Source organism: Staurois parvus, unplaced genomic scaffold (assembly GCF_062004578.1).
Source record: "Staurois parvus isolate SC_StPar_1 unplaced genomic scaffold, SC_StPar_1.0 ptg000105l, whole genome shotgun sequence".
In the NCBI taxonomy this organism is placed as follows: Eukaryota; Metazoa; Chordata; class Amphibia; order Anura; family Ranidae; genus Staurois; species Staurois parvus.
This window is the reverse complement of record NW_028317901.1, coordinates 3,850,090-3,864,920: the sequence shown is the minus strand read 5'-3', so window position 1 is coordinate 3,864,920 and position 14,831 is coordinate 3,850,090. Positions and strand designations below refer to the sequence as shown.

Genomic DNA, 14,831 nt, shown 5'->3' with positions numbered 1-14,831 from the left:
ATGAAACCTGGAAGCTGATTGGTTTCTACGCAGAAGGGAGTCTGATTTTGGACTCTCCAGCTTTAGTAAATAAACCCCTTGGTGTCAGGGCGGCACTTTTTAGGGGGCCCGTGCGATGCCACCGCGCCCCCCCCCCCCCTTCCAACGGAAGGGACACTAAGTACAGGGGCGGGCAGGGGACTGCTGTTTCTTACCTGGCTCCGGTCCCAGTCCCACGACGATCTAGTCCAGGAAGCGCAGCTGCTCCTTCATTCAGTTCGGCCGATCGATGTTCGCGCGGCTGCTCGGCTCCTCCTCCTCACCGGTGATTGGGTGCCAGAACTGTAGCTCAGGAAAGGCACACAGGCGGCCAATCACCCTGGCGAGGAGGTGGAGCTGAGCGGCCCCGCAAAAATCGAGCAAGGGAGCGGCCGGTAAGTGTGCCATGCAGAGGTGCTGCTGCAACCACGTACGCTGGCTGCAGCAGCACCATGCTGGAACAGGGGTCAGCAAGTGTCATTGGTGTCAGTGGGAGTAATAGTGCCCCATCATTGGTGTCACTGATACTAATGATGGGGCATTATTCCTCCCACTGACACCAACGTTGGGGCACTATTCCTCCCCCCACTGACACCAACGATGGGGCACTATTCCTCCCCCCACTGACACCAACGATGGGGCACTATTCCTCCCCCCACTGACAACAACGATGGGGCACTATTCCTCCCCCCCACTGACACCAGCGATGGGCACTATTCCTCCCCCCACTGACAACAACGATGGGGCACTATTCCTCCCCCCACTGACACCAGCGATGGGCACTATTCCTCCCCCCACTGACACCAGCGATGGGCACTATTCCTCCCCCCACTGACACCAGCGATGGGCACTATTCCTCCCCCCACTGACACCAACGATGAGGCACTATTCCTCCTCCCCACTGACGCCAACAATGGGGTACTATTCCTCTCACCAAACCCCCCCTGACACCAACGATGGGGCACAATTCCACCCCCCACTGACACCAACGATGGGGCACAATTCCACCCCCCACTGACACCAACGATGGAACACTATTCCTTCCCCCACTGATACCAATGTTGGGACACTATTCCTCCCACTGACACCAATGACGGGGCACTATTCCTCCCACTGACACCAATGCCGGGCACGATTCCTCCCACTGACACCAAAGATGGGGCCCTATGCCCCCACTGATTCTAATGATGGGGCACTATTCCTCCCACTGATACCAACGATGGGCCACTATTCCTCCCACTGATACCAATGATGGGGCGCTATTCCTGCCACTGACACCAATGATGGGGCGCTATTCCTCCCACTGACGCCAATGATGGGGCGCTATTCCTCCCACTGACGCCAATGATGGGGCGCTATTCCTCCCACTGACACCAATGATGGGGTGCTATTCCTCCCATTGACACCAATGATGGGGCACGATTCCTCCCAATGACACTAATGATGGGGCACTATTCCTGCCACTGATGCAAATGATGGGGCATGATTCCTCCCACTGACACTTTCACCCCTTTCCTGTCCAGGCCAGCTTTCAGCGCTATCACACTTTGACAATTGTACAGTCATGCAACACTGTACCCATATGAATTTGTTAGCTTTTTTTTGAGACAGATAAAGCTTTATTTTGGTGGTTTTTATTCACCACACTTTTTTTTTTTTTTGCTATATAAATGAAAAAGTCCAACAATTTTTAAGTGTTTTTCATGTAAAATTTTGCAAATAAATATTTCATCATAAATCTTGGCCAAAATGTATTCAGTTATCTTTTTTAGTAAAAAAATAAAATAACCCAAACTAGTTTATAACCAAAAATTATAATTTTTTTTAAATTTGTTTTTTACATTTTATTTTTTTATATTTATGTTTTTGCTTTTTGTTTTTTCTTACATACTGTCACTCTAGCAGTACAGTGTCACCATGGTGACGCTGTACTACTTGTGGGGGGGTGATGATTTTTTTTTTTTTTTTTTACACTGATTGCTTTTACACCCATAAAGGCTGTAAAAGCAATTATTTTCCATTCTCTCTGGCTGCATTCTTGCAGCCATTGAGAAATACTGTGTGCGCTGTGATAGGTTACAGCTTGTCACATGGTACAAGGCTGTTGTGAATAGCCTTGTACCATGTGACTTCTGTGATCATTCACAGATTTCACACATAGTAAGCAATGATGTCATAAATGACATCTTGCTTACTACTCTGCATGTGATCGGAGGAGGACACAGCGGACACCGTATCGCAGTGCTGCACGCTGCCAGGGAGTGCGCACAGTCCAAAATGGCGGGCGCCGTTTATGAACGGCAACCCGCCCCTGGACTGCCACCATTCGGCAGTTTATATACAGCGGCCGGACGGCAAGTGGTTAATGTAGAAGTGTAGCATAAAAGAACATTTTAAACATTTCCCCTAAGCACACTGACTGCAAGTGTTTTACTCAGAGATATCCTTTCGCAGCACAAATTTTTTTATAAGTTGTGTAGGATTATTCTCTGAAGCCAGCACTATCTTTTATCAGCTGGCTTCCCCTTTCTTAGTAATGCCCACAGGCATTGTTCACACCACATGTATTTTGCATTAGTTCACAAAGTCCTAATGCATGGACAAGTCCAAAAGTCTTGTTTTGTATTACCACCATTCACACCAATGCACTGTGTTGGAGTATGCTGTAAAGAAATAAGGCAGATCGCACACACAAAAACGCATCACAGGCCACATTGCTAGTGTATATGCGCGGACATGCACATTGTGATTTGAACCTACACTGAATGCCATTAAAAAACGTCACCCCAGAACTTTAATGGGCATTCACACCATCGCTCTACAGTAATATGCGATGCATTGCCATTTATTTACATTACAAAAAGTAGCATGTGCAACTTTTTGATGCCTTAGACAAGCACATTCAAATGAATGGACTGCTCTAACACAACCTGTGTGAACGTGTCCTTATTTGTGAACCAGAAAGGTTGGGGGCAAAACTCAGCATTTAAAGAAAAAGTAGAACCACCTGTTTTGTGCAGTTTACATTGTGTGCTCAGTTTAATTGGAATTCTAGGCACCCTTATTTTTTTTTCTTAATAAATTTAAATTTCGTTGATGTATACAAAAGTTACCTCTCCTAAAGTATTCCATTGCTAGATTTCTGTATCCTTAAAAATGATGGCTTTTGTTTACTCCTATTTGTAGTTTGGACCTGTCACCTCCATGAGAGCCACTTATAACTAGTGTCACTTTCATGCCCTTCCTTCTCTTTGCCCATTCACACTCTCTGTATTCCATGACCCATGTCAGCGAGGGACCTGGACTACAGTAAATGTAGTGTCCAGTGTAAACAAAAGCGGTGTTTTTTAAGTACATACTTGAAGTATGTAGAAATTTTAGGTAGGTCTGCTTGAGTAGTAATTTATGTATTTGACAAAAATGTACTGGTGGTATTTCAATGGGCCGTCTAGGTGGTGGGTGGAAAGGAAAGATGGCCTTGGACTGTGTAAATGATGTTTCAGTTTGAAAATTGAAGCACCACAGCAGCCGTCTAGCAATGGAATCAGGGTGGATTTGATTTAAATCAAACTGATTTAAATCACGATTTAAATCACTAGTCAGTAAGGCTTGATTTAAATCCTAGTTTTCTACATAGACTAATTCTTGCTGGTATAACTTTAATATGCAAGTAGATGAAGATTTTTAGAATAACAACTTTTCATATTAGTTTTTTTATCCCCAGTTTAATAGGTTAATCATTCATATTTGGACAACTTTTCTGTTGTACTTAGGAAGGAGAAAAATAATCATTACCTTAATAATAACAATTTAAATAGATTTATTCATCTGAAACAATAACATTACAGCATATGTTATTTGCTTAAACATCCATGTTTGTTAACTAATTTGGCTAAACAAAATATATATATTTTAAGAAACTTAGACTGTCAGCCCCTTCTTCCTCACACTTAGCTTCACTTTCTTCTTGTGCAGATTCCACTCCAAACAATCAGAAAAATATTGTTTCTATTCTATTCACTGAACTTCTTGAAACTTAGCACTGAAGGGGTTGATTCTGTATTCATAGGTTTGTAGAAGTTAGAATTAAGGTTTTTTTCTTAACTCTGTTCATGTTGTAAAATTTTTGCTGTGAAGAAGAGGCATGTGATCTCCGCTGAGTCAAATTCAGTTTTGAGAACTGTAAAGTAAACCAAACATCTGTGATAATATCTTGTAGGCAGAGAAACTGCCCAATAATCTTACAAAAACCTCTGGAAGAGCATGACATTGTGAATGGATTAATGGAATTTATTTACCAAAAAAATTAAACATATACAGCCTTATTCTACATAATTAAAAAACGAATCTTTATTTCATGATGGAATAACCTTTGGATGGTAATATATTTTCCTCAAAAAGCATTTTATTAAAAAAAATCCAATTTAAATAAAAAAAATCTGATTTAAATTTAAAAAATCCGATTTAAATAAAACAAATCCGATTTTTTTTAAAAAAATCATTGATTTTTATCCACCTTGAATGGAATACACCTCAAGAGAGAGAACTTTTGTGTACACGCATGAAATAAAAAAGTAAAATACTGCTTGGAGTTCTGCTTTAACTCTGCCACTATGCACAGCAGAAACAAAGTAAGTGTGCTTGAGTTTCTGAGGTATAATTCATTTTTTCCTCCCTACCAAAGAGCCTTGAACATTGTTAAAAACTTCTTCAATTATTTATTTTATATTAGCATTTTGTTTGTTTTCAGATTTATGTGACATTCATGATTACATTTAAAAGACTAATAAATTTGCCATGCTGATTGTGTACACAAATTAAAATGTTAGGTTATCCTCACTCGGGAATGAATGTGAATCTTCATTCATCAAGCAGATATACAAAAGTCCATGCAGGACAACAGAAATGAAAGCCACATATCTAAGCTATAAGGGTGTCCTTACACAGGCATGTAAAGCCCAACAGTAGGAATCAAAATAATTTATCCTTGCATTGGGTCCCCTGGCACAGCAAATGTTAAATGCTTTTTATGTCTATGGGTAGAGTAATAAGAAAAAATAGACTTTATTCCTCACTCCAGCATAGTGCTCCAGCACTGTGATTGGTTCCCCATAGCTGCCTCTGTAAGCTGCAACTGGCCTTGGGTCACATTCCAGCCTCTTCAACTTACAATTCAGGGTTAATGTCCTTGTATGTGATGATGCAGAGATTCTGCTCAAAGATCAGGGCAGAGGAGGAGAGTGAGTAGACAGGTAAGTGATAGACCCTTCCCTGGACCTAATGAGCGTTTAACCATTGGAGTGCAGGGGGGGGAAGCCCACTGCATGGATGAAATTCTGGTAATCCTGGACTTGGGTTTTAACATGTCAATGTCAATAAAACATTATTTTGTATTATATGTTCATCCTTCTGTACAGTTCCCTATATTTAAAAATAATAAAAATGTTTTGATAATTTGTTTACTTTGTTAAACTTTGATTTGGATTTTTTTTATTTTTTTGTAGAATAATCAAGCTGACTTAGAGAATGCGACAGAAGTTCTGTCTGGATATTTGGAAAGGGATATTTCCCAGGATTCCCTTCAAGATATAAAGCAGAAAGTACAAGACAAGTACAGGTATGCTTCTTTTGATGCAATCTGCAATTTTCTTCTCCAACCATTAACACCTGCGCTAAAAATAATCCTCCACACTCCAGCAGCTGCATTTCACACAAACATGTACTTGAACCATTATTACTCACAGTATACAGCACTCCTATAGTAAATCATGTGCAAATAAATTACTTATAAATTCACAATGAACAAAGTGCTATACAGTCCACATAAAGTGCAATTCTCTTTTCCCATATAAAGTGCTTCTTCCAAACTTGTGCAGTTTATTGCTTTTCTTCTTCTATATGTGCAAATAAAAGTTCTCTGTACAAAAATGGTGCAAGCAGTGCTATTGCTTCAGTACTGCCTCCAGTGTTTTATTCCACCACTCTGCACCACCGCCATTCCAGAAAACTCACCAGACAGCCATGACCTTTCATTTAACAGTTGATCTATATGCACTTAATTCCCCAATCGGATGTACCGCATCCAGGAATCCACCTTTGCTTGTTCACAGTATCACCAGGGACATCATAGAATTAGAGGGGAAAGAGACTCCAATAGTGTAAAAACCTTTATTAAAAACACTTCATACAATCACTTAAAAACATCAGCTAATGTGCTCACATTTATTGGTGCATTTCACCATCCACCCGGGATAAACCACCTATTCTCATGACGGTCTGGCTCCACTGTACCTAGTGCGAGCTTGCAGGTGTTTCTCACCACTTTGGGGTTTCTCCAGCAGGGCGGAATGACGTTACTTCCTGTAGCTCTGCCTCCACACACGGTTTGTTATAATGACCTCTTCAGTAGGTGTTGCCACACATTCAGGTAACGCTTCCTCAAAAGTAATTTATTTGCACATGATTCACTATAGGAGCGCTGTATACTTAAGGTAATCTGTAATTTTCTGTAGCATGCAATATTGTTATACACTGTGTGTTGGTCTGCTTTAATGTATTCTGGCACATATAACTAAACACATTGCTTTTATGAAAACTATATGTCTTGTAATTCTTTGTAACTCTCAGCATGAGGCAGCCATCTTCAGGCTGACTGTGCTTCTGAGAGAGTTTTGCTAAGCACACACATGCATTATCCAAAGGTTTAGGTATACAGGTGTCCATTAACAAATATGTATAATTGGAAAAATGCTTGGGGACGGAAATTTTGAAATTGGTATACATGCCTAATAAAGGAGCACACTGTCACAAACACTATTGTATTCTGATATCTGTCAGGGTGAATACATAAACCAATAGGAATCATATTTTTTTTTACATGCTTACAAGCCATAGTGTGCCTGTTAATTGGTAATAAGTGGTTGCAAATGAATATGTTGAAGTTGCTGCAGTGCCAGCAAAAAAAAGAATGCACAATTTTGCACTGGTGGCAGATGTATAAGTGCACATTGGTGAAGTGTCAATCAGTGCAGACGTGCATGTCAGTGTATTGACAGTATGTGGAAAAAATGCATGTTGGTGCAGTGTCAATGACTGCAGAATTGCACATCAGTGTAGTGGCAAGTGCAAAATAACACGTCTGAGTGTCGTGAATGTGGATTGTAATATGGACTAAAGCTTTCAACTGGAGTAGAATCTCCATGAAATGAGTTTACATCTGCCACAAATTAAAGTAGTCCCTCATACATGATTGTGCCCCAGATCTTCCCCTGTCATGTAAAGCAGCCTCAGAATTACCCTCTCTATGAAGCAGTCACCAGAATTACCCCCAGCCTCCATCTCCCATCCACAATGAGCTAAATGAGTATCAAACAAAATGTGTTTAACCACTTCAACCTGGTGATGTCATATGATGTACACCCAGGAAGAAGTAATTATACTGGGATGATGCCTGCAGCTACCAAATTTTTTCAGCTGGCAATGCCCTTTCTTGTGTAAGTGATTTGAGTGGCTATACAGCCACTCAACCCCTTCTAAAGGAGGTGCCCCCCCTCCTGCCACCACCACCTCCTTTCCCGGACTCTCCTGTCCCAGCCCAGGACCGCAGCAGCTGAAGGCATCCTATACACTGCACAGAGAGAGAGAGGAACTGACATTGTCCCTCCCTTCCTGTGACACCTGAAACTGGAAATGATGAGGATTCCCTCACTTCAGGTTTCAGTTCTGTGTCTACTGGACAGTCAGTTGCCAGTAAAGAAGCCAATCAGACTGATCTGCGCCTGGCTGCATTGGAGGCCAGAGGAGGGCTCTGGGTTCTTATAGACCACTGATCTTTCCATAAAAAGGACCCGTCACATGCTATCACAAACGATGTTGTTCATCCTTTGTGATAGAAAGTTTATGAAAAAAAATTTAAGGGAGAGTGTTAAAAAAAAAAAAAAAAAAAAGTTAAAAAATATGTAAAGCTCCCCTGTTCAGTCCAGCACACGTGAATGGTGATCACACCACACATGTGAATGGTGATCACACCACATGTGAGGCATCATCGTAAACATCAGAACAGGAGCAATAATTCTAGCACCAGACCTCCTGTGTAACTCCAAACTGGTAACCTGTAAAAGCATTTACAGCGTTGCCTATGGAGATTTTTAGGTACTGTAGTTTGGTGCCGTTTCACGGACGTACACAATTCTAAAGCATGACATGTTAGATACACTATATTGCCAAAAGTATTGGGACGCCTGCCTTTACATGGACATGAACTTTAATGGCATCCCAATCTTAGTCCGTAGGGTTCAATTTTGAGTTGGCCCACCCTTTGCAGCTATAGCGGCTTCAACTCTTCTGGGAAGGCTGTCCACAGGGTTTAGGAGTGTGTCTATGGGAATGTTTGACCATTCTTCCAGAATTACATTTGTGAGGTCAGGCACTGATGTCTGATGAGAAGGCCTGGTTCACAGTCTGCGCTCTAATTCATCTCAAGGTGTTCTGTCAGGTTGAGGTCAGGACTCTGTGCAGGCCAGTCAAGTTCCTCCACCCCAAACACGCTCATCCATGTCTTTATGGACCTTGCTTTGTGCACTGGTGCGCAGTCATGTTGAAACAGGAAGGGGCCATCCCCAAAGTGTTCCCACAAAGTTGGGAGCATGAAATTGTATAAAATGTCTTGGTATGCTGATGCCTTAAGAGTTCCCTTCACTGGAACTTAGCGGCCAATCCCAACCACTGAAAAAAAAACCCACCACCATACTTCACACTTGGCACAATGCAGTCAGGCAGGTACTGTTCTCCTTGCAATCGCCAAACTCAGACACGTCCATGGGACTGCCAGACAGAGAAGTGTGATTCTTCACTCCAGAGAACAGGTCTCCGCTGCTCTAGAGTCCAGTGACAGTGTGCTTCACACCACTGCATCCGACGCTTCGCATTGCAGTAAGGCTTGGATGCAGGTGCTTGGCCAAGGAAACTCATTCCATGAAGCTCTCTACACACTGCTGTTGTGCTAATGTGAGGCCACACAAAGTTTTGAGGTCTTTAGCTATTGACTCCGCAGACAGTTGGCGACTTCTGTGCACTGTGCGCTTTAGCACGCGCTGACTCCGCTTTTGTTATTTTTCGTGGCCGAGTTTCTGTTTTTCCTGGTTGCTTCCACTTGTAATAATACCACTAACAGTTGACCGTGGAATATTTGTTAGGGAGGAAATTTCATGGATGGACTTATTGCACAGGTGGCAACCTATCACGTTACCACGCTTGAACTCACTGAGCTCCTGAGAGTGACCCATTCTTTCACAAATGTTTGTAGAAGCAGTCTGCATGCCTAGGTGCTTGATTTTATACACCTGTGACTATGGAGGTGATTGGAACACCTGAATCCAATGATTTGGAGGGCTGTTCCAATACTTTTGGCAATATAGTGTATCTATTTACTCGGCGCAACATAATCTTTTATATTTAAAAAAACAAAAATGGGTATTGTGTTTATGTACACTAAACAGTGTATTTTTTCCTCCCAATAAAAGATTTGAAAAACTGCTGCACAAATAGTGTGCGACATAAAAAAATGAAATACCTACCATTTAATTCTCTTGGGCATCTGCTTAAAAATACATATGTTTAACCCCTTGGCACTGGCGCCTCCCAGCCCTTTAAGTGTTTCAGAAGCCAGGAGGTGGGGCGAGGCTTTAGGGTCATGTGACCGCCGTGATTTGCCGTCACGGCGGTCACATGATCGGGAAAGGTCCCAATCAAAAGAGAAGATCGGGACCTTTCCGTGAGTACTGGACATGTGTGCTGGGAGCGCGCAGGGCGCGCGCTCTCAGCACATATGTTTTTCTTAATTGCACACACGTGTGGCCGCTCGGCGTCTAGGCCCAGACACCGGGAGGCCGCAAATTTGCGTGCGGCCGGTGTGAAGAGGTTAATGTTTGGGGATTTTTAGTAATTTTCTAGCAAAAAATGCTAATTTTTACATGTAGGAGAGAAGTGTCAAAATTTGTCCAGTAGGCAAGTAATGTTTTATAGTTTTCTTTCCAAAGCAGCTACTGTCTGAGCAGAATAGCCTGTCACTTGCCAGCTCCTGCACAATGGGGTCCTTGCTCTGTGGGGAGGGGGTGATCTCGTTGCATAAGTCTGGAACTCCTATTGTGCATCATAGCCAAAACTTTCTACTCGGCAGAAAGAATAAGCTTTTCTGATTGCAAAGCTATAGGTCTGTCTCAGCAGGGGACGTGTCAGACCTATGTAGAAGGATCAGTCCTTCCCCACAGTGAACAAGGGTACCACCATGCAGCTGCTGGCAGGGGGCAGGCTTTTCTATTCAGGCTGCAGCTGCCTCAGAAAGAAAATTAACCACTTACCCTCCTGAGGATTTAACCCCCTTCCTGACCAGGCCATTTTTTGCGTTACGTCGCTGCGTTACTTTAACTGACAATTGCGCGGTCATGCAACGCTGCACCCAAATGTAATTTACGTTGTGTTTTTCACATGAATTGAACTTTCTTTTGGTGGTATCATAAACCTTTTCAATAATCTACATAAACACACACCCTCTCCCGCAGTCTCATACTGCTACCATAATGTCCATAAAAAAGTCCCAAATTCAAAATTGAAAATCCAAAAAATAAAATAAAAAAAATAATAAAAATAATAATTAAAAATTATAGTCCTCGCTCTCCAATCTTCCAACTGTGAAAATGTCCAAATCTTCCCTTCAATCCAAAAGCACCTCAAAGAAATAAACTAAATATAGTGCATTATCTTTTATAAAAATTGTAGGTGATATCATGCAACCACACTGGTGATGTAAATATACTAATAAATAGGCATCACACATGTGAAGTGAAAATCAACACACCACTTCACTAGTGGTCCTGTGAAACAACCACTGCAATACGTGAAATGCCACAAATACACAATAAGTGATCAGTGAAAAATTGTGCCAAAAATAAGTGCCACCACTCTGCATATAGGATAATATACAATTACCCTCTTTCTGCTTTCAAAGCATTCTGAAATCCCCTTATGCCAGATAGAATTGCCTTCACTGGGAGTATGCTTTCCTTTAATAGGAGTACACAATGGAATCCCCTCCTCATGCAGCAATGGGCATCGGGATCCCCGTTCCTCACAGGACAGATAGGAGCAGACTCAGTGGAGTAATATATATAATATACACAATTTATTTAGCAGCTTACATTATACAAAATACCGCCCATCCTCGATTTAGTCCGTTCTATGCTGAGACCACCTCAAAATGGCCGCGCTGCTCCTTCCAGCTTAGCGTCTGACGTCACAACCCTAATTCAATGCTTTGTGGTAATCTTCCCACTCCACTCTTCATGCAAAAACCAGTGTGCAGTGTGCGTGATTCACACGTGCCAATCCTTTAGCGGCCAAAATGCCCCCTCACCTCCTTACTTAGACCCCACAGGGCCAGCACGCTTTAAGGATCAAACGACCGGAATCCTCTCTGGGTTTCGCCTTCCACCTCCATCATCCACCAGACTAGCAGCCAGCTCCTCCCAGGGTCATAGTGAAACACAAACAGAGACCCTCCATAGTGCAATCAGTTTTATTATGCAATAAACAGATACAGATAGAGTTCCACTCACATTGGCCGCTAAAGGATTGGCACGCGTGAATCACGCACACTGCACACTGGTTTTTGCATGAAGAGTGGAGTGGGAAGATTACCACAAAACATTGAATTATATATTTTTTATCAATTGTTCGGACTTTTTTTGCAACTGAATATTGGTTCACTTATTTTGACCACTGTACGTTTTTTGCCACTATATTGTTTTATGTTTATATTTGTCACCTTTTTGCACTAGATATTCCCTATGAGGGATTACACGCATAACACTTATATAATTATTGATGAGTTTGGATATATACTCCTAGGGGGTGTATATTGAGTATATTTATTGAGTTTATTTATTGTATCATCTATTCACTGGATATTTATATATATATTATTTATTAGCGCTGCACTTTTTAATTGACTTGGTGTCATTGACATCCCCAATGTCACCAATACAGTGATCAGCGCTAAAAAAAAGCGCTGACACTGTACTAATGACACTGGGCAGGAAGGGGTTAATATGAGGGGCGATCAAAGGGTTAACTATGTGTAGGGAGTGTTTACTAGGGGGCGGGGCATGTGTACTTCACTGTAAGCATACTGCTCTGGATGGCTGTGCTGTGCCACCTGAGCCATCTAGAGCAGTGTGCCTGAGCCAACGGAGGAAAACTCTTAGTAAACAAAATAGCCTTTCTCCCCGTTGGAGATGCTCGGTAATCACCGGGTGCCGGTGGGTAATTAGCAGCCGGGACCCGTTGATTGAGAGCTGCAGCCGCGAATGGCGGCACAGGTAGGGCGCATGCGCCCCCTACCTGGAAATGCAAAATCACGTATATATACCTGATTTTGTGCACCCCTGCCGCCCTGTGGCAGTTTATCTGCTATAGGGCAGCGGGAAAGTGGTTAACACCTTTTGTTTTGATGCTCATATTTGGCTGACATGAACTGAGAGTCTAGTAAGGCTTTAGCCATGAAATTAGTGAAAGTCCAATCCCAGTAACACACTGAAATTAAATCCAAGAAGGATGACACAAAAGAAACGTGCCTCATTAATTAGTGTAATAGCAGGAACCTCATTGTGTCTGCAAGGCAGAATGTCTACTTTTAAAGGTTTAAAATAAATACTACTTTAACTACTTAACTACCATTGTGCGTTTTAAAATGGTGTAGTGATGGACATATTTTTCTGGAGTGCTGTTTATAAACAGCATTTCAGAAAATGCACACGGTCAGGCAGTGCACCTATAAAGAGCTGTGATCTGAGCCACTGTTAGACCGCACAGATCACAGCATAACTTACAGAGCCTATGGGAGTGAATCTGTACCTTGTGGTCACGGTGATGATCAATTACAATGATCACAGATGTAAACATTTGATGATGCCTTGTATCTTGTGCTCTATTACCAAGCTCTGTATTTTAACCACTTCAGTATCGGCATGTTTCTTAATTTCCAAAAAATTGTGACAAAAAATTAGATCATCTTTGAGGTGTCTTTACAAAACACAGCTGTTTTTGTGGGGGTAATTATACTGTCCTGGTATTTTTGATGTTTTATAACAGAACTTAAGGGAAAACGACAATTATCACTTTCAGAAAGAGGTATATTACTTTTGTGACTTTTTTTGTAAATGTTGATTCAGTAATAACTACTTTGTTCTGCTTGCTTTTTCAGATACTGTGAGAGTAGGAGGCGGGTTCTGCTTCTTCATGTGCACGAAGGTTATGAAAAGGACTTGTGGGAATATATTGAGGACTGAGCCGTTTCCACAGACCAACCTCTGTTGCCACCTGACACTAGATTTCAATGCCCATTAAAATGCAAATATGCGCCCTGAGGCCGACCCTGCACATTTTGCCGTCTCCCTTTTCCCTCTCTTGCTCTCATCTCTTGCGCTCCTGCCAGACTTTTGGTTTATTTTTATTCCTTTTTTTGTTTTGTTTTTTGTTTTTTTGAAAGTTTAAGTAAATTATATTGTGATAATAAAAGGAAAGCAGCTAGCAGAGGCAATGGTTTGACAGTATTGTAGGCATGTTTAACCCCTTGGCACATTGTGACTGGCAAAGCCTTGATCTTGGAAAAATGTCTGACAAAAATAATGCTGGTCCCTTTTGTTGCTAAGGTGTTAAAGTGTGTACAGCCCCTCAGCTATTTGCGAATGCTTCTTCCTAACTGGCTTGCCATAATCAAGCTGATTTCCCTTCCACTGCCTTCTACAGAAAGGCAGACCTCCCTTCCACACCCTTCCCAGTTGTCCTTTCAACCTATGTCTTCTTCTGTCCTGCGTTTTACAAGTCTTTTGTCTTGCCACTGTTTAGCCATCCTTCTCTTTTCCTATTGTCTTCAGACTATCCCTGGCGCCTTTTCTTACCCTGGGTTGGAGCTGAACAGCTTTGAAAATTTGAAAAAAAAAAAAAATAGAAGAAAAATAAAAAATAGCTTTGTACATGACTTTTAAAAACGAAACAAGATTAAACTGAACAGAAGACAGCAGTATTTTTCAAACCTGTAAATAGTGCATCTGCATGAGCAGGGAGGAGGTGGGACGCACGGTGTTTGCATCATGTTTAAGTACAAACAGAAAAAAAAAAATATTTATTCTTTCTTGATGATTGCTGGTTCTGGTTGTGCTGTTTATTCCTGAGATCTTGTAGAGTGGACACAGTGTAGCTTTCTAGTGGATAATAATTCCCTGAAATCTCTGTGCACAATACAAGATCATCTAGTGCCATTCACATTGACAAACTGTTATACTTGGATTTTTAAATGTCTGTGCATACAGAAGACCAAAACACGAGTTATGCTCACATTCAGAAGAGCACAAAGAATCCATCTGTTTTCCATTCTAACTCCAAGGAGTGAATTCAAGCTGCAGCTTTTGCACTGAACTTGGCCAGGTTGGCTGAAGCAGAAATATATACACAAATGAGGCTTTGTACAGAAGGATGGATGCCTGCTCTACATTAGAAGTTTATTCATTTTTACTTCTCTATCGAATGATTGGAGTGTTTGTGGTGGGGGGAATGTTTTTTCTTTTTGCTGCAGTTTTCCTTCAGCTCTGTGAAAGTTTTAAGAGGCGTTGTAAAGTATAGATAAACAAAATATGCATACTTTTTTGCAATAAGGATTTGAAGAAATATTTGAGAAACTTGAAGAGTGACACAAGAAAAAAAAATACATGTTTTTATCATACCAGGTTCTGACTGTAAGTTATGGCAAAAATTCTCAT

The 14,831-nt window shown here is 41.6% G+C and overlaps 1 protein-coding gene across 1 annotated transcript in view; it reads left to right on the top strand.

Annotated features, from left to right (window-relative positions):
- Window positions 1–14,214, top strand: part of ARIH1 (ariadne RBR E3 ubiquitin protein ligase 1) — a 110,427-nt gene extending 96,213 nt beyond the window's left edge. Inside the window, exons 13-14 of the mRNA XM_089671403.1 lie at window positions 5,523–5,635; window positions 13,277–14,214. Coding sequence (XP_089527529.1) covers window positions 5,523–5,635; window positions 13,277–13,361 — 198 coding nt within the window. The 3' untranslated portion in view covers window positions 13,362–14,214. The remainder of the gene's footprint in view (window positions 1–5,522; window positions 5,636–13,276) is intronic.
- Window positions 14,215–14,831: the final 617 nt, after the last annotated feature.